At 48.0% G+C, this 24,568-nt stretch overlaps 1 protein-coding gene across 1 annotated transcript in view; it reads left to right on the plus strand.

Annotated features, from left to right (window-relative positions):
- Positions 1 to 5,454: 5,454 nt before the first annotated feature.
- The window catches only part of LOC140403967 (transcription factor PU.1-like), a 33,794-nt gene continuing 14,680 nt past the window's right edge, over positions 5,455 to 24,568 (plus strand). Inside the window, exons 1-2 of the mRNA XM_072492267.1 lie at positions 5,455 to 5,569; positions 18,927 to 18,951. Coding sequence (XP_072348368.1) covers positions 5,547 to 5,569; positions 18,927 to 18,951 — 48 coding nt within the window. The 5' untranslated portion in view covers positions 5,455 to 5,546. The remainder of the gene's footprint in view (positions 5,570 to 18,926; positions 18,952 to 24,568) is intronic.

Here is a 24,568-nt window from a genome sequence, read left to right on the forward strand (position 1 = left end):
GTCCATAATCATGAGCAGGGGCTCGATGTGCCAAATGGTGCGATCCGGTGCTGGGAATTGTATGTAATTCTTTGTACATTGCTGGTGTTTGTACTCCACAGGGTGCTTTCTCCCAACCTATTTTTATATCAACCCCATCGACATATCCTTCCTTCCTCATGTGTGTACCTAGCTTCCCTTTAAAATCATCTGTGCTATTCACCTCAATGACTATGTGCGGCGTCAAGTTCTGCATTCTCGTCACCCTCTCCGGGCAAAGACATTTCTCGAGAATTCTCCTTTTTTTCTTCTAAATTTAGAGTACCCAATTATTTTTTTTTCCCCAATTAAGGGGCAATTTAGCCTGGCCAATCCGCCCTACCCTGCACATCTTTGGGTTGTGGGGTGGGGGTGGGGGGTGGGAGGGGGAGACCCACGCAGACACGGGGAGAATCTGCAAACTCCACACATACAGTGACCCGGAGCAGGGTTCGAACCCGGGTCCCCACCGCTGTGAGGCAGTCGTGCTAACCACTCCGCCGCCCTTTCTCGAGAATTCTCGATTTGTTTCATTACCGCCCATCTTATGTTTCTGGTCCCTTTCCTGTTCCAGTAATTCTTGTCTGCTTGTGGGTGATAAGACAGATGCCAATTAACTAACCCTTGATACATTTGAACGTCCTCTCATTATATAGAATTCACAACCCATGACGGTATGTCCTTGAAGCCAAAGAGGTTGGTCATGGATGCTCTGTTACACCCATTCCATGCCTGTGTTACAATTGTTTTCTATTTGGGATGGCACGATGGCACAGTGGTTAGCACTGTTGCCTCATGGTGCCGAGGACCCGGGTTCGTTCCCAGCCCTGGGTCACTGTCCATGTGGAGTTTGCACATTCTCCCCGTGTTTGCGTGGGTTTCGCCCCCACAACCCAAAGATGTACAGGGTAGATTGATTAGCCATGCTAAATTGCCCCTTAATTGGGAAAAAAATGAATTGGGCACTTTAAGTTTATTAAAAAAATTGTTTCCTACTCTTTCGAAACCTCCCGCCACACCCCCCTGCCCCCTGTCCCAGTACAACGTTTGCAATTGTCAGTTCGGTCAGTGGTCGCACGGTAGCCCTGTGGGGATGAGGTCCCCGAAATGTCACAATGGGATTTAGATATTTCTCCTGCTCTGTCCTTTCTGGAACTTTGAAAGGCTCGAGGCAACACACAGTTTCCACTGCTTTGTTTGTAGCTACTTAGCAATGTTCAAGCTTTCAAAGAAGACTCCATTTTCTCTTCCTGAAGTGTCGACCCGTTCGGCTGGGCTGTGGCGGGGGATGGGGTTTGGGGAAGTGATTCCACAGGTGACCAGCGAGTCCATACAGTGAGCGTTGGTGAGGTACACCAGCGCGGGTACACCAGAGTGGGTTTGCCCATCACTGGCAGATCGTAACCTTCTCTCGCCTGATGCTCACCGGCTAACAGAAGTCAATGGATGGAGGACATGGGTTTACAGGACCATTGGAATGGTGGCGTTTGAATTAGCCCATTCTTGAATGGCGATCAAGAGCTGAGGCTGATGTCAATTTTATCCACTTCTAGACCCAGATGTTGATGACTAATTGAATAGCCCAACAACTGCAGATGTTTGGTGAGACTGGGTGCCTTCTCTTAGTATAGTCTAGTAGCAAATACAATTGGAGTTCCAAGTTTGTTAACTCCCTAATATGGGTGTAATAAACAAGGAGGCGATGATGGTATAGACGTACTGTCACTGGACTAGTAATCCAGAGGCCCAGGCAAATGCTCTAGTAACATGGGTTCAGATCTCACTATGCTAGCTGGTAGAAGTTAAATTAAAAATAAAGCTATTGATTTACTCATCTGGTGCTTCTTGGCTAAGATCAAGCGTGGGATCGTGTGGAATGCCTGCTCTTGTCAGCCTGGATCTTTGTAGGGAAGGGTCTGTACTGGACCTGGTATTGGGGAATGAGCCCGGCCAGGTGTAGAAGTTTCAGTAGGGGAGCATTTCGGGAACAGTGACCACAATTCAGTAAGTTTTAAAGTGCCGGTGGACAATGATAAGAGTGGTCCTAGGGTGAATGTGCTAAATTGGGGGAAGGCTAATTATAACAATATTGGGCGAGAACTGAAGAACCTAGATTGGGGGCGGATGTTTGAGGGTAAATCAACATCTGACATGTGAGAGGCTTTCAAATGTCAGTTGAAAGGAATTCAGGACCGGCATGTTCCTGTGCGGAAGAAGGATAAATACGGCAAATTTCAGGAACCTTGGATAACGAGAGATATTGTAGGCCTCGTCAAAAAGAAAAACGAGGCATTTGACAGGGCTAGAAGGCTGGGATCAGACAAAGCCAATATAAGGAAAGTAGGAAGGAACTTTAAGCAAGGAGTCAGGAAGGCTAAAAGGGGTCACGAAAAGTAATTGGCAAATAGGGTTAAGGAAAATCCCAAGGCTTTTTACACGTACATAAAAAGCAAGAGGGTAGCCAGGGAAAGGGTTGGCCCACTGAAGGACAGGCAAGAGAATCTATGTGTGGAGCCAGAGGAAATGGGCGAGGTACTAAATGAATATTTTGCATCAGTATTCACCAAAGAGAAGGAATTGGTGGATGTTGAGTCTGGAGAAGGGTGTGCAGATAGATTGGATCACATTGAGATCCAAAAAGACGAGGTGTTGGGCGTTTTGAAAAATATTAAGGTAGATAAGTCCCCAGGGCCTAATGGGATCTACTCCAGAATACTGAAGGAGGCTAGAGAGGAAATTGCTGAGGCCTTGACAGAAATCTTTGGATCCTCACTGTGTTTAAGAAGGGTAGCAAGGATAATCCAGGGAACTACAGGCCGGTGAGCCTTACGTCAGTGGTAGGGAAATTACTGGAGAGAATTCTTCGAGACAGGATCTACTCCCATTTGGAAGCAAATGGACGTATTAGCGAGAGGCAGCACGTGAAGGGGAGGTTGTGTCTCACTAACTTGATAGAGTTTTTCGAAGAGATCACAAAGATGATTGATGATGTTAGGGCAGTGGATGTTGTCTATATGGACTTCAGTAAGGCCTTTGACAAGGTGCCTCATGGCAGACTGGTACAAAAGGTGAAGTCACATGGGATCAGGAGTGAGCTAGCAAGATGGATACAGAACTGGCTAGGTCATAAAGGCAGAGAGTAACAATGGAAGGGTGCTTTTGTGATTGGAGGCTGTGACTAGTGGTGTTCCGCAGGGATCATTGCTGGGACCTTTGCAGTTCATAGTATATATAAATGATTTGGAGGAAAATGTAACTGGTCTGAGTCGTAAGTTTGCAGACGACACAAAGGTTGGTGGAATTGCGGATAGCGATGAGGACTGTCAGAGGATACAGCAGGATTTAGAATGTTTGGAAACTTGGGCGGAGAGATGGTAGATGGAGTTTAATCCAGACAAATGTGTGGTAATGCATTTTGGAAGGTTTAATACAGGTAGGGAATATACAATGAATGGTAGAACCCTCAAGAGTATTGACAGTCAGAGAGATCTAGGTGTACAGGTCCACAGGTCAGTGAAAGGGGCAACACAGGTGGAGAAGGTAGTCAAGAAGGCATACTGCATGCTTGCCTTCATTGGCTGGGGCATTGAGTAGAAGAATTGGCAAGTCATGTTGCAGCTGTATAGAACCTTAGTTAGGCCACACTTGGAGTATAGTGTTCAATTCTGGTTGCCGCACTACCAGAAGGATGTGGAGGCTTTAGAGAGGGTGCAGAAGAGATTTACCAGGATGTTGCCTGGTATGGAGGGCATTAGCTATGAGGAGTGATTGAATAAACTCGGTTTGTTCTCACTGCAACGACGGAGGTTGAGTGGCGACCTGATAGAGGTTTACAAAATTACGAGGGGCATAGACAGGGTGGATAGTCAGAGGCTTTTCCCCAGGGTAGAGGGGTCAATTACTAGGGGGCGTAGTTTTAAGGTGCGAGGGGCAAGGTTTAGAGGAGATTTATGAGGCAAGTTTTTTTACACAGTCTTGGGGATTAATACAGAGGGTAGTGGGTGCCTGGAACTCGCTGCCGGAGGAGGTGGAAGCAGGGACGATAGTGACATTTAAGGGGCAACTTGACAAATACATGAATAGGATGGGAATAGAGGGATACGGACCCCGGAAGTGTGGAAGATTTTAGTTTAGACCGGCAGCGTGGTCGGCACAGGCTTGGAGGGCCGAAGGGCCTGTTCCTGTGCTGTACTTTTCTTTGTTCTTTGCTTCACAGCGCCAGGGTCCCAGGTTTGATTCCCGGCTTGGGTCACTGTCGGTGCGGAGTCTGCACGTTCTCCCCGTGTCTGCGTGGGTTTCCTCCGGGTGCTCCGGTTTCCTCCCACCAGTCCTGAAAGACGTGCTTGTTAGGTAATTTGGACATTCTGAATTCTTCCGAACAGACGCTGGAATGTGGCGACTGAGGGATTTTCACAGTAACTTCATTGCAGTATTAATGTAAGCCTACTTGTGACAATAAAGATTATTATTCTCTGGTTTGTGTCTCTTTAGTCGGGACATTGTATTAAATTCAAATTGTTTTTTTGGAGCAAGCAAGGAGATGGATTTAAGGGGCTGGTTTAGCACAGTGGGCGAAACAGCTGGCTTGTAATGCAGAAGAAAGCCAGCAGTGCGGCTTCAATTCCCGTACCGGCCTCCCCGAATCGGCGCCGGAATGTGGCGACTAGGGGCTTTTCACAGTAACTGCATTGAAGCCTACTTGTGACAATAAGCGCTTATTATTATTAGATCAGATTAAGGGCTGGCCCCGTTCACACTACACATTGGCCTTGTGACTCTGAGAAAGGTATAAAATCAATGCCCCTTTCCGGGAGGAAATCTGCCATCGTTAGATGACCTGGCCTCCATGCAACACCAGACCCACAGCAATGTGGGTGACTCTTAACTGCCCTTCTGAAATGGCCTAACAAGCCACTCAGTTCAAGGGCAATTAGGGATGGGCAATAAATGCCCCAACTAATATTTTTTAGAAAAACCTCTTCTGCAAAGGATGGTAGCCACTGGAAGTTGCAAGTGTGTCAGTGTCGACAGTGGGTCGCTGCAAGTGTATCATTTGGATGTGGTGAGCTGGGATAGTTAACACTTGCTACATGGATTCCCGGGGGAATTTGCCTTGCTCTGTATGTAGTTTGGAGATCAGAGATGAAATCTGCCAATTTTAACACAATTTGGGAAACTCGGGTGAGATCACAATGGTGCCTTCTCAGAAATAACTGTGTTTGCTTTAACTCGAGTTCAGCGTCTCTTTAATGATTCCCTGGCTGTGGGACCCGCGTTACTTTCACGCTTTTGGAATAAAAATAATATTTCTTTCGCCTGACCCTCCCCTCTCTCACACACACATACACAGCTTGACTCCCAGAAATGTGATTGTGCAATGCCAAGGGGATTTTTGCAGTGAAATCAACAAGCTCCACCCACATGCTAAAGCTGTGGGAGATGTTTAAAAAGCTTGTAGCGACTCTCGACTGGGTTTAGAAGGGAAGCAGGAGTAGCCATCGGACTCTCACAACCCTATTCCGACCAACATGCACACACTGGAAGCACCGCAGTAAGTACTTGTAAACATAACAAGATAAATCTCTACCAAAACACCCAGCTCCAACACTGCTAAACTCACTGGCCCTATCCTGGTTAACCAGACCCAAAAAACAAAACAAAACTCTTAAGTTTGAAACTTTTCTCCCCACAGTTTGAAACTTTGGAAACAAAAGTTTGCAACTTTTTCAATGCCCAACTGAAAGACGACTTTGGGAGTCGCTTCGAGTTCGCTCTTCCCCCTCCATCCAAATTACTTGATGACTTTCCTTTAGTGCAAATTGTAAATTCCTGTTTAATCTGCGTGTGGAGGAAGTTTAGCGACAAGAGATTTCTTAAATGGCAAATGGAAGTTGAGGAATCTGGGCTTGTTGGCGGTGCCAGACACACACACAGTCGGTACGACTGCACTTTAAGCAAGATCCCAACAAACTTAAACTGTGAAAATCCTGGGTTGATTCGAAGTCGCGAGAAGTTAAGGGGAAATGTTGACTTTTTTTTAACCCTTTGACAGATTGATGGTTGCATTGCCTATATGTGTACTTGTATGCCGGTTACAGATGTGTCACCTTGTAAATGTGTGTGTGATAGTTTCTGAGCTGGAATCGTTTTCAGTAAACACCACATTACTATATCAGTGTCACAAGGTAGCATTTTTCTGCTGTGGTCCTTTTTAAAGCTGCAGTTATTTTTTCAAGCTTTATTATTATTAGTTCATTATTAACAGAAGCTGATTCTCAATTTAAAAAAAAAAATGTTGTACCATTCTCATCGTTGCCATCATTCTGTGCAATTTTGCTGAAATTTGGTTGATTTTACCTCTTCCCCCATCCCCCCGCCAAAAAAAAAGCACAGCAAAAGGAATCGAAATAATGATTGTCGACCATATCCCTGACACTTCCAAACTTTAGGATCCAGGCCAAGAGTTGACTGATGGTTAAATGCAATTTAAGATTTTTTTAAAAAGTGCTTTCTCACAGATGCTCTACATTAGCATCTAGACATTGCCTGTGTCAATATCTTCACAATTAATTACTTCAGAGTGCTGAAGAGGCTCTTGATGTATAGGCAAATGCAGCAAGCATTCGCTATTGATAACATCCCACAAACAACAACTAGACTGACCTAATGATCTCCCTTTTTTGATGTTTGTAGAGAGAGAAATGCTGACTGAGGCACTGGAAGAGAATTTTGCTTTTATAAGTGTTTTATTATTATAGCTGGTGATTATAAATAGACAGGTATTTGCATATATTTTTGTTTTTTTGCTGTTTTATAACTTTGCCTTTGTAGCCGCAAATAAGTTGCATCGCTTTTCTTTCTAAACGGATAGGATTGGGTTTGATTCTTTCTGTTTCTGCTCCTGCACTGTTCTGTACTATATGCAAGATAAAATCAGGCTAAAAAGTTAACACTTAACAAGAGAGGAGTGGAAGAGGGAGGGGGGTGTTGTAGCTCCCTCTCATGGGTAAATTAGGGAATACATTGGCCAGTGAGTCTCAGACCTCTGTCTCCATGATGTGGAGATGCTGGTGTTGGACTGGGGTGAGCACAGTAAGAAGTCTTACAACACCAGGTTAAAGTCCAACAGGTTTGTTTTGAATCACTAGAATCACTAGCTTTCGGAGCACGGCTCCTTCCTAAGGTGAATCTGTCTGTCTCTGGAAGGGGGCCCGTTTAGCTCACTTGGATAGACATTTGGATTGTGAAGCAGTGCGAGGGCAGCAGCACGGGTTCGAATTCCATACCGATTTGAGGTTATCTGGGAGGCCCCGTCTTCTGAACCTTGCCCCTCGCCCAAGGTGTGTTGCTCCTCAAGTTCAATCACCACCAGTCAGCTCTCCCCCCCCCCCTCAAAGGGGAAAGCAGCCTCTGGTCACCTGGGACTATGGCGACTTTACTTGTGGGCAAGGTCTAGTCTTCATGATGAGGAAATCTTCCGTTGTGCTAAGTGGGGAGAGTGGAACTGCGCACACTGAGGGGTGCTCGGGAAGCTTGCCCACTTGAGTAGGGTGCTGCTTAAGCTTGTAGCAAGTCATTGTCTTAAGTGAGGGGGGGGCAGAGAGTTCTCGGAGGCAAGCTGTTTACCAAAATAACCGAGGACTAGGTCTGAGCTGCCATTCTGCAATGAAAGTGAATCGGCAACAATATGTCAAGGATATGGCAAGCGTTGTTTATCAAGAAATAGCTATTCACACAGCATCTGTGACAACCATAGTTTGTACCAAGTCACTCTACAGCCAATGAAGTACTTTTGAAGTGTATTCACCTGTAGAAAAACTAGCGGCTAATTTGTGTACAGCCAGCTCCTTAAAATAACAACTGGATCATCTGTTTTTAGGTGGTGGTGTAGAGTATGATTCTGTATGCTCCTGCTGCCTTTCCAGTGCTACATGGTGTTAGGTGATAGGCACGTGGAGTTTTCAACAGTGAAAACAATGCTTCTAATTACATGCTCCTGTACATCTTCACAGGCCAGACCTGTCTCATCTTCTCCTTGGCTCTGTTTGGTGTTGGGTTTCACGCATCATATTTTTTGACATCTTATCTTCACCGAATCGTTGTTCCCTCCCTATCTCTGAAACCTCCTACAGCCCCATGTCCCTCCAAGAACTCTTTGTGCCTCTCTAATCCAGGCCTCCTGACCGTCGCTGGATTTTAACCGCTCTGCCGTTGGCAGCCCTGCCTTCAGCTGTGGAATTCTGTCCCTAAACCTTCCCACCATGCCTCGCTCTCCTCTTTTAAGATGCTTCTTAAAATCTCTCTGTCCAATCCTGTCCCTGTCGCTCCTTATGTGGCCGGTTGCCATGTCCTGTTGGTGAACTGCTCCTGTGAAGTGCCAGAGGACATTTAACCATTTTTAAGACACTATGTGAATGCAAGTTGTTGTTGTTGTGTGCCCCTTTAAAGCACTCAACCACATTATTCTTCAGTCATTAATGAGAGGAAAGGTGTCTTGAGCAAAAATGCACTCTCACATCCCTTGCTCCCTGATCCAGCTGTGGGCGTAGGGATTATTGCGTAATTGGTTGAGCTTTATTCCAGACAGTTCTAGGGATGAACATGTTAGGAGGAAGAGGTTAAGGAATGTGCAAATTGTCACATATGAAAACCCTCTGTTATTCCTCAATCCTCTCCACTCGCGCCCCCCCCCCCCCCCACCTCAAAGTTCTCACCAGCCAACAGCGCCCCACAACTTTCTCCCAGGTCTCCAGCAACACAACACCAAGCTGGCCACTAGGAGGCACACCCAAGGATGATTCCACTTGGAGGGAGGGTAGGCTCTTTGCTTTGCTCATTGTGGCTGAATCCAGAAATTAAAATGAGATTGGGGCAATGGCTTCCCGCCTCGCACCCCACACATTCCACTGTTGCTTCACAGCTCCAGGGTCCCAGGTTCGATTCCCGGCTTGGGGTCACTGTCTGTGCGGAGTCTGCACGTTCCCTCCGTGTCTGCGTGGGTTTCCTCCGGGTGCTCCGGTTTCCCCCCACAAGTCCCGAAAGACGGGCTGTTAGGTAATTTGGACATTCTGAATTCTCCCTCTGTGTACCCGAACAGGTGCCGGAATGTGGCGGTGAGGGGCTTTTCACAGTAACTTTACTGCAGTGCTAATGCAAACCTACTTGTGACAATAATAAAGATGATGATTATTATTATTGGATGTTGGTTCTCCAATGGGCGGCCTCGAGGATGTTGATTGGCACTCGTCTCGCAATTGTTGATATAGCCCGTTGGTCCCATTGGCCGGGACGAGACTGCGTTCTCATCATGCACCCAGGAAGATTGATCAAGAAGGATATTCACCAATTGGAAAGCACAAAGAAATAATTGCTGAAACCTCCCCTATTGTAGTTTCTGAAGTGACTGAATTGTCATGTGACACACCACCCAGTATTACGTGGTGACCTCAATAGAGAATCACTTCTCTAATGCAGCAACCTCTTCAATAATACCCATTATTGAAGCCAGTGAAAGATTGCCTGCATTAAACACCCAGCCTCTATTATGGTGTCCTTATACAGCTGTTTCTTTTAGTTCTGTACCTCTCCAACACAGCGGACACAAACCTGTATGAAGGACCCGCCTGCATTTTCCACGCTTGCGTTTTCCATCAAACACTGTATCGGGAGAGCCATCCAATCAGGCTTCAAGGAGGCGCTACCTTCACAATACCCGTGGACAGGGGATGTGGCTTTGCCAATGATGTGCTTTTTTCTTTGTCTTTATTCTTTCATGGGATGTGGGCCTGGTGATGTTGCCCATCCTTAATTGTCCTTGCTGGATCATTTCAGAGCCAACCGCATTTCTGGGGGTCTGGAGTCACAGGTAGGCCAGACCGGGTCAGGGCGGCAGATTTCCTTCCCTAAAGGGCATTGGAGAACCAGATGGGTCTTTACAACAATCGATAACGGTTTGATGGTCACCATTACTGAGGCTAGCTCTATACCTCAGGTTTATTCATTGAATCTAAGTCCAAAGTGGCTGAACCCATGTCGACAGAGCATTAGCCTTGGGCCTCTGGATTCCCTGACCAGTGAGATCACCACCAAGCCACACTGAGGAAAAGTTGTTTTTCTTAATTAAAATTTGGGCCCAGTCCCAGTCCGGTGGGTGGTGATGTGACAGGTTGGATTGTATTGTCTGAAATGCAAAAGTAGCCTCTTTTTAAATTAAATCTCCTGAATTTGATGGCCATGTGCTGCTTAGTGCAAAGGGCTGTGGAGAAAGAGGAGACAGAACCCCAATCAAGCACTAAACAATTGACTTATCAAAGTGACGAGGGTGACACAGAAATACTTGGTGATCTTCCCTCTTCTTTTTTATAAATTTAGAGTACCCTGTTCATTTTTTTCCCAATTAAGGGGCAATTTAGCGTGGCCAATCCACCTACCCTGCACATCTTTTAGGTTGTGGGGGCGAAACCCATAACACGGGGAGCATGTGCAAACTCCACACGGACAGTGAAATTTTTTTTTTCGAGTACCCAATTATTTTTTCCAATTAAGGGGCAATTTAGCGTGGCCAATTCACCTATCCTGCACATCTTTATGTTGTGGGGGTGAAACCCACGCAGACACGGGGAGAAAGTGCAAACTCCACACGGACAGTGACCCAGGGCCGGATTCGAACCCGGGTCCTCAGCGCCGTGAGGCAGCAGTGCTAACCACTGTGCCACCGGGCTGCCCGAGCTACGTCATCCATGGCACCGATACTCCTCCTTCAAACGCTGTCATGGGATTGATGATGGATCCTCCCGAGTGCCTCAAACAAGCTGACTGAGTATCGGTGGAAGATCTTAGCCTGGGGTCGTCTCCTCCATCAGTGCACTGGGGTTGCCAGCCTAGGTGTTGTACTCTGGTCTCGGATGGGAGGCCTTCTGATGTGGAATTGAGTCTGGCCAGCTGAGGCAATAATACGTGGCCCCTTTCGTTGGCTATGTGATGGGGTGCAACACCTTCTTTGCCTGTGGGCCCAGTGGCAGGTTCCTGAGGTCACTAACCTTAACGAGGAAGAAGGCTTTCAGTAAAAAAGAAGCAATTGGCACAAAGTATTAGCGCCTTTAACGTAATGAGCGTTATAAATCAAAGTGCGACACTGAGCCGCGTAAGGGGACATTAGGTCGGGAAACCAATAGCTTAGTCAAAGAGGCAGGTTTCCAGAAGTGTCTTGAAGGAGGTAAGTGAGGTAGAGAGACAGAGAGGGGTAGGGAGGGAATTACAAAGCTCGAGGCCCGGGTACACCTCTGACTGTGATCGGGAACACGCGAGCGGTCAGAGTTAGAGGAGCATAGATATCTCCCGAGGGTTGTCGGGCTGGAGGAGATGACAGAAATGGGGGAGGGAGGGGCAACTCCATGGAGGGATTGGAAAAGAAAGGAGGAGGAGTTTAAACCCGAGAGGCCTAATCACATTAAGATGAGCGACGTCATGAATTTCAGCAAAGTGAATTCTTGGGGCTGAGTGGAGTGAGTTTGACCCCCGCGAGTTTGGAGCATTTGCTTCTGAGTCTTACAGACCAGGCAGGTGCCAGGTTTGGCAGTAATTGGCATTGGTGCATTATATGGGTGGGAAGATTGCCACAGTTGGCCTTAAGTGTCCCATAGTTGGCCCAGCTCCTGATGCGCTTAACTATAGTGACTTGTGGAATTGGAATGGACGGCAATGAGAACCAGCTGAAAACATAGAAAATAGGAGCAGGAGCAGGCCACTTCGCCCTTCGAGCCTACTCCACCATTCATTCTGATCATGGCTGATCATCCAATTCAATAGCCTAATCCTGCTTTCCTCCCATACCCTTTGATCCCCTTCCTGAAAACAGCTTGAGTGAATAATCAGACACCAAGGTTGACGATTCGAGCCCAGTATTGTGGCGTGACTGTAGGGCCCATAACCATTGTAGGGCCCATAACCATTGTCCTCTAGGGAAGGGGGGGGGGGGGGGGGAGAAAGGATTATTTTCATCTCTGACCATTTAAAATCCACAGAGCAGTCTGTGTTGCTGCACTATAAAAAGTCCCTGTGAGGGGTGTAACGTTCTTCGTACAGAATTCAAGTATAGATCATTTTATTTAATTGTTCTAAATTCCTGCCATCCTCTCCAGAGTACACAAACCCAGATGTAATCTCCCTCCACCCTGGCCCAGCTCTAGTGAGCATTGCTTCAGTGACGTAGATAGATTGGAGAAGGAATCATAGAATCTCTACAGTGCAGAAGGAGGCCATTCAGCCCTTCGAGTCTGCATCGACCCTCTGAAAGAGCCCCCCTACCTAGGCCCACTCTCCTGCCCTATCTCCGTAACCTAACCTGCACATCTTTTGACACAAAGGGGCAATTTAGCACGGCCAATCCACCTAAGCTGCACATCTTTGGCCTGTGGGAGGAAACCGGAGCACCCGGAGGAAACCCACACAGACACGGGGAGAACGTGCAAACTACACGCAGTCACGCAAGGTGGGAATTGAACCCGGGTCCCTGGAGCTGTGAGGCAGCAGTGCTAACCACTGTGCCACCCGTGGGGGAAGTATGGTCAGTCTTGAGAGCAGGGTTTACAACTCCCACCACCGACCATATGACTTCCCTAATGCTGTGCTTGGAATTGGAGCATAACCCCTTGCATTTAATTAGCACTTTGCGTGTAACCTCAATGTCCAGAGATGCACTCGCTGTTTCAATAAATGGGAGTCAGTTCCACATTCTGACCACTCTCTAGGTGAAGACGATTCCCAGTTGGAGTTATTAAACCCTATCTTATAAGTGCTCTGCGCTATAACAGGGCATTTTACATAGAATGTACAGCAGGGAAAAATGATTCTGCTTACCTGATCCAGTCCAGTGTTTATGTTTCACATTAGAATCCTCCCACTCTGTATCCAACTGACCCTATCAGCGTATCTTTTCATTCCTTTCTCCCTCATACACATATCTGTCTTCCTGTAAATGCGACTATGCTATTCATCTTGACTATTCCTGGTGGTCAGGATTCCCGCATCCTCAACTCTCTCTGGGTGACTAAGTATCTCCGCTAAACTCTCTGGAGTTGTCAGTGACTGCCTTATATTTAAGGGCATCATCTCCACATCTACCCTGTTGAATCCATTCGTAATCTTTTTTTAAAATAAATTTAGAGTGCCCTGTGGTGATATGCATCACTGTAAATACACAAGGGGTTAATGTAGATACACTAGGACACTGTAAATACACAAGGGGTTAATGTAAATACACTGGGACTAAATAAACACTAGAGGGAGCACCAGAGACATGATGACACACACACATTCAACCAATAGGTCAGTAAGATAGGACACGAACAATGGGCAGTCAAGACACACCCAGAGGTGACACTACCACAAGGGGGCTACCCATATAAAAGGACAGGGCACACATTCTCTTTCTTTTTCCATAGGCAACACTCAGAGAGACAGGGGCAGATCAGGGAAGCATTACACCCACCGCATGGATTAGAGCAGACTGGTTAGTTAGATCGAGTTACTATAGTTAGATTAGCAGGAGAGTCGAACCCAAGTAAGAGAATTGTTAACTGTTCAATAAATGTGTTAAACCTATCTCCAAGTCTGAACCTTCCTTTGTCAGAGTGCACATCAAGGAAGCAGCTTGTGCTACGTGAAGAAGCAGAACACAACATGCCCAATTCATTTTTTCCAATTAAGGGGCAATTTAGTGTGGCCAATCCACCTAACCTGCACATCTTTGGGTTGTGGGGGCGAAACCCACGCAAACACGGGGAGAATGTGCAAACTCCACACAAACAGTGATCCAGAGCCAGGATTGAACCAGAGACCTTGGCGCCGTGAGGCAGCAGTGCTAACCACTGTGCACCATGCTGCCCTCCCTTCGTAATCTTAAAGACCTCGATTAGGTCACCCCCTCAGCCTTCTCGTTTCTAGAGAAAAGAGGCTGATCGCTCCTCACAGCCCGTAAGGCTAACATAAGGGTTATGGAGCTTAAGGCATGCAGATGAAGTTAAGGCACAGATCATTGATGATCTAATTGAAAACTGGAACAGACTCGAGGGAGGGCTGACCTACACCTGTCCCTTTGTTCCCGGTTTAGATGTGGTCATATTTAAATTAGCCCTGTAGAAGATCCTACTCAGCTACCATACCCAGTTGTGTAGAGTGATCCCATTCCTTTTATCCGACAGGCATCATTCCGATCATGTCCCCATTAATTTCCTTGAATTTTCTGGAGTAGCAGCCACTCCACACAGGCCTGTATCGATGGAGTGACCAAGTTGCATTGTTGCCGGCAATAATCCCGCAGGTGAGGTGGGGAATGGTAGGAATGTCCACCACATGCAAACCATTCACCGTCAAACAATTCTGGCTCCTCAACTCCACTCGGTGTTCCTTCATCCGGGAAGCAGGTGGTTTTGGCCCAGTCACAAAAATCTCTCCGTGCTAAAGTTCTTGAGGGGTGAGATGGGCCTGCACAGCCATTGTCTTTGAGTTGGTGATAAAGGAAGGGAGGGAATGAAATCTTACTTGACGTGGTGAGACTAGGGAATTCTCCTGGCAACAGGAGGAGGCTGATGGGAGAATTAATAGAGATAGACAAAATTGTGAAGGGCCCCGATGTAGCAAATAAGGGGAAACAGTTTCACCCGAGAGTTAGTAAAGAGAAGGCACAGATTAAAATTAATTGGCAAAACGTTTTCGGAAATGGGAAGAGAAGGGGATTAAGACGCTAAAAGATTTGTTTCTTCGGGGTCGGTTTGCAGGATTGAGGGAGCTGGAAGCGAAGTATGGGCTGGAGCAGGGAGAAGGGTTTAGGTACATGCAGGTTCGGGATTTTGCCAGGAAGGAGATACAGAGCTTTCCAGAGGAACCGGCCTCCACATTGCTGGAGGAGGTGTTGACGACAAGGGGACTGGAGAAGGGGGCAGTGTCAGCGGTGTACGGAGCTATTCTGGAAGAGGGTAAGGCACCACTGGAAGGGATCAAAGCAAAGTGGGAGGAAGAGTTGGGAGAGGATATAGAGGAGGGGGTCTGGTGTGAGGTGCCCCGGAGCGTGAATGCCTCCACCTCATGTGCGAGGTTGGGGCTGATACAGCTGAAGGTGGTATATAGAGCGCACCTCACGAGGGCGAGGATGAGCCGATTTTTTGAAGGAGTAGAGGATGTGTGTGAGCGTTGCGGGGGGGTGGGGGGGGGGGGCCGCGAATCACGTTCATATGTTTTAGTCCTGTCCAAAGCTAGGGGAGCACTGGAAGGAGGTGTTTAGGGTAGTTTCCAAGGTGGTGCATGTGAAACTGGACCCGAGTCCCCAGGAGGCCATATTCGGATGTGTCGGACCAGCCAGGGGTGGAAACGGGAGCGGAGGCAGATATTATAGCCTTCGCCTCGTTAATCGCCCAAAGGCGGATCCTGCTGGGATGGAGAGCAGCCTCTCCACCCAGTGCCCTGGCGTGGCGGGGGACCTGTTGGAATACTTGACCCTTGAGAAGGTTAAGTTCGAACTGAGGGGAAGCTTGGAGGGGCTCTACAAGTCAGGGGCACTATTTATTATGCACTTTCAAGAACTGGATAACATCGAACATTAGTTGGGGGGGGGGAGGGGGCTGTGTAGATTAAGGGTGACTATGGGTAATCCCTGATTCCTTTTTGGCATTTGTTTATGTAAACATGCGGGTTGAGGTTTGGGGGTTGGTGGGCGGATAGGATGGTTGTTATTATGGGGATTGACATACCTTGCTGACTATTGTTTATTGTTGATGGGTGTAAATGTGGGAGAAAATGTGAAAAAGGAGGAGAATTTAAAAAACATTTAAAAATAAAAAATTAATTGGCAAAGGAACGAGAAGAGAGAAGCTTAGCCCATACGTTTACTGGCCGAATAATAACTCTCGATGGGAATTGGATGTAAAACAATGGAGAAAGAGCAGGGGAGAGCGGGGCTAATTGGACAGCTTGTTCAAAGAGCTGACTCAGGAAAGATGGACTGAATGGACTCTGTATGTTTACATTGCTTCTATTCCATCAATGTTTACAACACTTTCCCACAACCCCACTGCGCCAATTCTCCCTGAGTTAATGAACAGATAATAATAATAATAATCTTTATTAGTGTCACAAGCAGGCTTACATTAACACTGCAATGAAGTTACTATGAAAATCCCCTAGTCGCCACACTCCGGCGCCTGTTCGGGTACACTGAGGGAGAATTCAGAATGTCCAATTCACCTCACAAGCACGTCTTTCGGGACTTGTGGGAGAGAACCGGAGCTCCCGGAGGAAACCCACGCAGACACGGGGAGAACGTGTAGACTCCGCACATTAGCAGCTCTCACCCGACTGGTGGTTGTCAGTCTGAGCATTGGTTGCTGACGCTGTTTGACCTTTGAGGGACATTGCAGCCCACACCAGCATTCGGGCCTAGGTCAGCGAGCACAGTGTAAATTGAACATTGAATCCAGAGGGGGGAGACCTGATGGGGGTACCAGGTGTTTTCGATAGAGCAAGCAGGAAGGAATTGTTCCCTCTGGCAAGTGGGTCAGTCGCCAGTGGCATCAGATTTAAAACAATCGGCAAACAAACTGGGAGGGGCGATGGAGTAAATTTTTGTTTGATCTGGAACCCATCCCTGAAAGAGGGGCGGACGTCATCTCAATAGGACAGTTGGATGTGTCCTTGACAATGACCCAGTTGCAAGGGTATGGGGAGGGGGGAAAAGGGTGGGGTGCGACACTAAATTGGACTGCTCCTTTAAAAAGGACCCAGGGCCAAATGACCACCTTCTGGAGGGTTCTCTGATTTTATATATTCCTCGACGAGGCGTCCCGGTATTCCGCTGGGAGCTGTATTCACTCAGGGCCGTTGTAAGTCATCTTGAATGGGGTCAGCCCGGACTGAAGAAGTCCAGCTACGTCAACTGGGAGAAGCGGCTGAATTATTTTATTTGTTCTTAAAGGGGCAGTGACGAAGAAATGCACAGAAGCAGATCAATGTACTTATTTTAGACTGCCCTCCTGGGGGCTACCCCCTGTGATACCCATGGGCTGTGCCTTATTTCCTCCTTGAGTGATGCTCATTTTAAACACCATTTGCGCCAAAGCATTGTCAGAAAAGACGTTAACCGGAAGCCCCTCCCCTGCCCTCCTCCCTGTCTGCCCTCTAACCGGGCTTCAAGGATCCCTCTGTACTAGTTCAAAGTTCTTACCCCAGCATGGTGTCCTGGACAATGTTTATTCAAATGCCAGCAGTACAAAAATTCCGATTATCCAGTCATTGTGGCATATTGCTGTCAGCAAGGACTTGCTATGAACAGATTGGCTACAGTTGTTCCTACATTTCGATAGCTGCACTTCAGTGAAGTGCTCCACTGTCGGTAAAGTGCTTTGGGACTTCCTGAGGTTGTGGAGGCCGCTACGTAAATGTAAAGTTCCTAAGTATCTGGCTGTGGACTGTACAATGGTTAGCACTGCAGCATCACAGCGCCAGGTTCGATTCCGGCCTCGGGTGACTGTCCGTGTGGACTTTGTACCTTCTCTCTTTATCGGGGTTTCCTCCAGGTGCTCCGGTTTCCTCCCACAGTTCAAAAGATGTGCCGGTTGTGGTAGTATGCATTAGGGGTCATGTGGGACTGTGAAGCCGTGATGTCATTGGCTGACAGATCCCGGGTCCTGGTTGGCTGTTGATCTCTAGCTCCGCCCTGAAGGCGGAGTACAAGAACCAGGAGTTCTCCCCCGCAGGCCAGTCTGTTGCTGAACTGCGGGGAACAAGTCACGCTTAATAAAGCCTCATCGACTTCATCTCTATTCGTCTCTCGTGAGTCTTTGTGCGCTACAATTTATGGTCCTGGGGCCGCCAGCCAGGACCCGGGATCTGTCAACCAATGACATCACGGCTTCACAGTCCCACATGACCCCTAATGCATACTACCACACCGGTTAGGTGGATTGGCCGTGCTAAATTACCCCTTAATGTCCAAAGCTGCCCAGGTTTGGTGGGGTTACGGGGACAGGGCGGGGGAGTGGGCCTGGGCGGGGAGCTCTTTCAGAGGCTCAATAGGCCGAATTTTAAAAACAATAAATTTTGAGCACCCAATTATTTTTTTACAATTCAGGGACAATTTGGCGTGGCCAATTCACCTAACCTGCGCATCTTTGCTGCCCTTCGATCGGCCGAATTGCCTCCTTCTGCACTGTAAATTCTATGATTCTATGAACATAGATCATAGAGTTACAGTGCAGAAGGAGGCCATTCGGCCCATCGAGTCTGCACCGGCTCTTGGAAAGAGCACCCCACCCAAGGCCAACACCTCCACCCTACCCCCATAACCCAGTAACCACCCAACACTAAGGGCAGTTTTGGACACTAAGGGGCAATTTAGCACGGCCAATCCACCTAACCTGCACATCTTTGGACTGTGGGAGGAAACCAGAGCACCCGGAGGAAACCCACGCAGACACGGGGAGAACGTACAGACTCCGCACAGACAGTTACCCAAGTCGGGAATCTAACCTGGGAGCCTGGAGCTGTGAAGCAACTGTGCTAACCACTGTGATACTGTGCTGCCCTGTTAAAAGGTTGAATTCTGTAGGGTTAAAAGGTGGAATTCTGCAGGGTCCAGGTTATGAACTGTGAAGCCTAGAGCCACACATTCCCCCCTTCCACCCACTTCTCCTGCCCCCTACTCTTCCCCCCCCCCCCCCCCCCCCCCCCCATCCTCCCCACCCCCACTCATGCCTCCATTCCCAGACCTGTCACATATATTTGGATTAGGCTTTTTCAGGGATTGAAGGTTAATATCAACATTCCGGAAGGATCACCACATTTTTGAACAGGCCTGAACTGAACTCCCGCTACCGTTTCCGTGCCTAATATTCTTCTATTTTGTCCCTTCTCTCTAGCATCGAGACGTCACAGGTTTCTCTAGTAAGTATGAAGCAGCTTTAAAATGTTGGGTTTTCTTCTTGCAAAGTCACTGAAATGTTTACATACCTTTACCCAGAGTCGGTATGTTCAGGCATGCCAACCTGACCACATCTTAGTCGAAGTGAACCTTTTTTTTCTCCAAAATTAGTCTTTTGCGGGATGAGGGCGTTGCTTTAACGATCCGCATTTGCTATTCGAATGAATGAAATTGAAAATGGCTTATTGTCACAAGTAGGCTTCAAATGAAGTTACTGTGAAAAGCCCCTAGTCGCCACATTCCGGCACCTGTTCGGGGAGGCTGGTACGGGAATTGAACCGTGCTGCTGGCCTGCCTTGGTCTGCTTTAAAAGCCAGCGATTTAGCCCAGTGTGCTAAACCAGCCCCGAATTGCCCCCGAACTATGTGACTTACTAAGCCATTTCAGAGGGCAGGCGAGAGCCATTCAGACCCACTGCTGTCTAGGCCAGACCGGGTAAGGATGGCAGATTTCCTTCCCTAAAGTGAACCAGATGGGTCCTTTTGACAACAAATCGACGATCGTTTTGTGGTCACCAATACGTGCTTTCAATTCCAGATTTTGAAAAAAATTAAATGAATTAAGATGGGTGGGATTTGAACCATTGTACCCAGAGCCTTAGCCAGGGTCTCTGGATAATAATAATAATAATCTTTATTAGTGTCACAAATAGGCTTACATTGACTTGCGGACAGGGAGGGTAGCAAACTAAGACCAACGCGGGGAGTCCTCCTCCAGTCTTCCTCTGTCTAAGATGTCGGTGTTGCCATTTGGAATGATTTGTGAGGTCCCCTTAGGCAATCCATTTCTCAATTTGTCATAACTGCCCATGGGGCCCTCTGGAAACACCTGGTTTACAATGTTGCAAAATTGACGTTTGGTGGTGCAATGACTTGAAGCACCAACTCTTCACCTCTAGTGCCTGGAATCCAACTGGGTCTCAACTAATGGGCATAAACCCTCCAACATTTATTGCCCGCCCCAAATTGCCCTCGAGAAGGTGGTGGTCAGCCGCTGCCTTGACCCCGCTGCAGTCCCCTGAGGTGTAGGTGTACCCATGTCGCTGTCAGGGAGGGAGTTCCAGAATTTTGACCCAGCGACAGCAAAGGATCGGCCGATGTATTTCCCAGTCAGGGTGACTCGGAGGGGAGCCTCCTGGTGGTGGGGCTCTCTACGCCTGCCCCCCCCCCCCCCCCCCCCGCGCCCCCCCCCCCCCCCCCCCCCCCGCCTCCCCTCCCCCTGCTCCTAGGTGGTGGCGGTCCTGTGTTTGGAAGGTGATTGAAGAACTGCAGCAACTTGCTATATCGCGCCTTTAATACAGTGAACCGTCCCGAGCTGCTGTACGGGAGTGATATCGGTCAAAACTTTGACACTCAGCCACGTAAGGAGATATTCAGACAGGTGACCAAAAGCCTGGTCAAAGAGGTAGGAGTTAAAGGAAGAGAGAGGGGCAGAATATTTCAAGAGGGAATAGCAGTGTTTGGAACTACAGGAAGACTGGAGTGGGAAATGAAAGAATGGAAGATTGACTAAACATTGGTTAACTGTCTTGCAGTCTCCTTCTGTATCTCAATATTTGACAATGCTCCTGTAAATTGCCTTGGAGGGGGAGGGCGGGGGGGGGGGGGGGAATTTCAATGTTAGAGGTGCTATATAAATGCAAGTTGTTGCTGATCGCACAGAGCTGGCATGGCTATGACAGGCCACTTGGCTGCCTTCTGTGGTTCTATAAACACAGGTTGTTGTTGTAGTGCAGTATCGGCTGTTTTTTGTAGGTGGGTTGGGAGAAGGAGGGGTGGGGGGAACGCTGGGAGCTTTACTCCTTTCACTGTGACCCGAGACCGCTTGTCACTGGGATTCAGTGGCCACGCACGTGGGTTGCCTCAAATAGCCATTGCCTTTACTGATGCGCGTTCAATCTCTGCAATCCCTTTCTCCCTCCTGCGTGGCTTCTCTCTTGTCAGGCGACATGTCACCTCAGGCCTTCCCTTGCTGGCAGCTTGGGACATGCCTCAGCATGGAAAGAAACCATTCAGCCCATCATTCCACCTTTGAAAGCGCTTTGAAAGAGTTGTCTAATTCAGTCCAAGTCTCCTAGCCCTTTCCCTACAAATATCTCTTTATCAATTGTATCGGGGGGCAGCACGGTGGTGCAGTGGGTTAGCCCTGCAGCCTCACGGCGCCGAGGTCCCATATTCGATCCCGGCTCCGGGTCACTGGCCGTGTGGGGTTTGCACATTCTCCCCGTGTTTGCGTGGGTTTCGCCCCCACAACCCAAAGATGTGCAGTGTAGGTGGATTGGCCACGCTAAATAAGAACATAAGAACTAGGAGCAGGAGTAGGCCATCTGACCCCTCGAGCCTGCTCCACCATTCAGTGAGATCATGGCTGATCTTTTGTGGACTCAGCTCCGCTTTCCGGCCCGAACACCATAACCCTTAATCCCTTTATTCTTCAAAAAACAATCTATCTTTATCTTTAAAATATTTAACGAAGGAGCCTCTACTGCTTCACTGGGCAAGGAATTCCATAGATTCACAACCCTTTGGGTGAAGAAGTTCCTCCTAAACTCAGTCCTAAATCTACTTCCCCTTATTTTAAGGCTATGCCCCCTAGTTCTGCTTTCACCCGTCAGTGGAACAACCTGCCCGCATCTATCCTATCTATTCCCTTCATAATTTTATATGTTTCTATAAGATCCTCCCTCATCCTTCTAAATTCCAACGAGTACAGTCCCAGTCTACTCAACCTCTCCTCGTAATCCAACCCCTTCAGCTCTGGAATTAACCTAGTGAATCTCCTCTGCACACCCTCCAGAGCCTGCACATCCTTTCTCAAGTAAGGAGACCAAAACTGAACACAATACTCCAGGTGTGGCCTCACTAACACCGTATACAATTGCAGCATAACCTCCCTAGTCTTAAACTCCATCCCTCTAGCAATGAAGGACAACATTCCATTTGCCTTCTTAATCACCTGTTGCACCTGTAAACCAACATTTTGCGACTCATGCACTAGAACACCCAGGTCTCTCTGCACAGCAGCATGTTTTAATATTTTCTCATTTAAATAATAATCCCTTTTGCTGTTATTCCTACCAAAATGGATAACCTCACATTTGTCAACATTGTATTCCATCTGCCAGACCCTAACCCATTCACTTAGCCTATCCAGATCCCTCTGCAGACTTCCAGTATCCTCTGCACTTTTTGCTTTACCACTCATCTTAGTGTCGTCTGCAAACTTGGACACATTGCCCTTGGTCCCCAACTCCAAATCATCTATGTAAATTGCGAACAATTGTGGGCCCAACACTGATCCCTGAGGGACACCACTAGCTACTGATTGCCAACCAGAGAAACACTCATTAATCCCCACACTTTGCTTTCTATTAATTACCCAATCCTCTATCCATGCTACTACTTTCCCCTTAATGCCATGCATCTTTATCTTATGCAACAATCTTTTGTGTGGCACCTTGTCAAAGGTTTTCTGGAAATCCAGATATACCACATCCATTGGCTTCCCGTTATCTACCGCACTGGTAATGTCCTCAAAAAATTCCACTAAATTAGTTAGGCACGACCTGCCCTTTATGAACCCATGCTGCGTCTGCCCAATGGGACAATTTCCATCCAGATGTCTCGCTATTTCTTCCTTGATGATAGATTCCAGCATCTTCCCTACTACCGAAGTTAAGCTCACTGGCCTATAATTACCCGCTTTCTGCCTACCTCCTTTTTTAAACAGTGGTGTCACGTTTGCTTATTTCCAATCCGCCGGGACCACCCCAGAGTCTAGTGAATTTGGTAAATTATCACTAGTGCATTTGCAATTTCCCTAGCCATCTCTTTTAGCACTCTGGGATGCGTACCATCAGGGCCAGGGGACTTGTCTACCTTTGGCCCCATTAGCTTGCCCATCACTACCTCCTTAGTGATAACAATCCTCTCAAGGTCCTCACCTGTCATAGCCTCATTTCCATCAGTCACTGGCATGTTATTTGTGTCTTCCACTGTGAAGACCGACCCAAAAAACCTGTTCAGTTCCTCAGCCGTTTCCACATCTCCTATTATTAAATCTCCCTTCTCATCCTCTAAAGGGCCAATATTTACCTTAGCCACTCTTTTTTGTTTTATATATTTATAGAAACTTTTACTATCTTTTTATATTCTGAGCAAGTTTATTCTAATAATCTATCGTACTCTTCTTTATAGCTTTTTTAGTAGCTTTCTGTTGCCCCCTAAAGATTTCCCAGTCCTCTAGTCTCCCACTAATCTTTGCTACTTTGTATGCTTTTTCCTTCAATTTGATACTATCCCTTATTTCCTTAGATATCCATGGTCGATTTTCCCTCTTTCTACTGTCCTTCCTTTTTGTTGGTATAAATTGCCCCTTAATTGGAAAAAAAATAAATTGGGTATAAATGTAGCGCATTTGAGAAAGACAATTAAGACATGGGAACACACAATAAATGGTAGGATACTTAAGTGTAGAGGAACAGGGGATCTTGGAGTGCATGTCCACAGATGCCTTAAAGGTCGGGTAAATAGTTAAAAAGACATATTGGGGCAGCACGGTGGCGCAGTGGGTTAGCACTGCAGCCTCACGACGCTGAGGTCCCAGGTTCGATCATGGCTCTGCGTCACTGTCCGTGTGGAGTTTGCACATTCTCCCCGTGTTTGCGTGGGTTTCGCCCCCACAACCCAAAAATGTACAGGGTAGGTGGATTGGCCACGTTAAATTGCCCCATAATTGGAAAAAATGAATTGGGTACTCTAAATTTATAAAGAAAAATCAATTATATTGAACCATAGAAGTCCTGTGATGCAAATGGAGGCCATTCGGCCCATCGATCCTGCACTGACCCACTGAACGAGCACCCTACCTGGGTGCACTGCCCCACCCTATCCCCGTAACCCCATAACCCCACCCTATCCCCGTAACCCCATAACCCCACCCACGTGCACATCTTTGGACACTAAGGGACAATTTAGCGTGGCCAATCCACCAAACTGCACGGGTGGAATTCTCACCCCGCCCCCCCCCCCCAACGCCGGGTGGGAGAATCGCCGGGGCGCCGAGCGTGTCTCGCCACGCCGCCCCGACATCCGCACGTAATTCTCCCCCCTCCCCCCAAACCGGATGGGCCGAACGGCCTGCCCAATACGACGGGTTCCGCCGGCACCGTCCACACCTGGTCGCTGCCGGCGGTAACAGCGCGGTAACGCTGGGGGGCGGCCTGTGGGGGGGTGTTCCTGCACCGGAGGGGCCTCAAATGGGGTCTGGCCCGCGATCGGGGCCCACCGATCAGCGGGCCGGCCTCTCTGAAGGAGGACCTCCTTTCCTCCGCAGCCCTGCGAGATCCATCCGACATCTTCTTGCGGGACGGCCTCGGGGAGGACGGCCACCACGCATGCGCGTGACACGTCATTTACGCGGCGCCGGCCACGTCATTTACACGGCGCCACTTTTACGCGGCGCCAAGGCCCGGCGCGCGTAAATGACACGACGGCGCTCCTAGCCCCCCGGGGGCGGGAGAATAGGGGGCTGGGAGCAGCCTCCGACGCCGGAGTGAAACACTCCAGTTTTTACTCCGGC

The sequence above is a fragment of the Scyliorhinus torazame genome, chromosome 29 (assembly GCF_047496885.1).
Source record: "Scyliorhinus torazame isolate Kashiwa2021f chromosome 29, sScyTor2.1, whole genome shotgun sequence".
In the NCBI taxonomy this organism is placed as follows: Eukaryota; Metazoa; Chordata; class Chondrichthyes; order Carcharhiniformes; family Scyliorhinidae; genus Scyliorhinus; species Scyliorhinus torazame.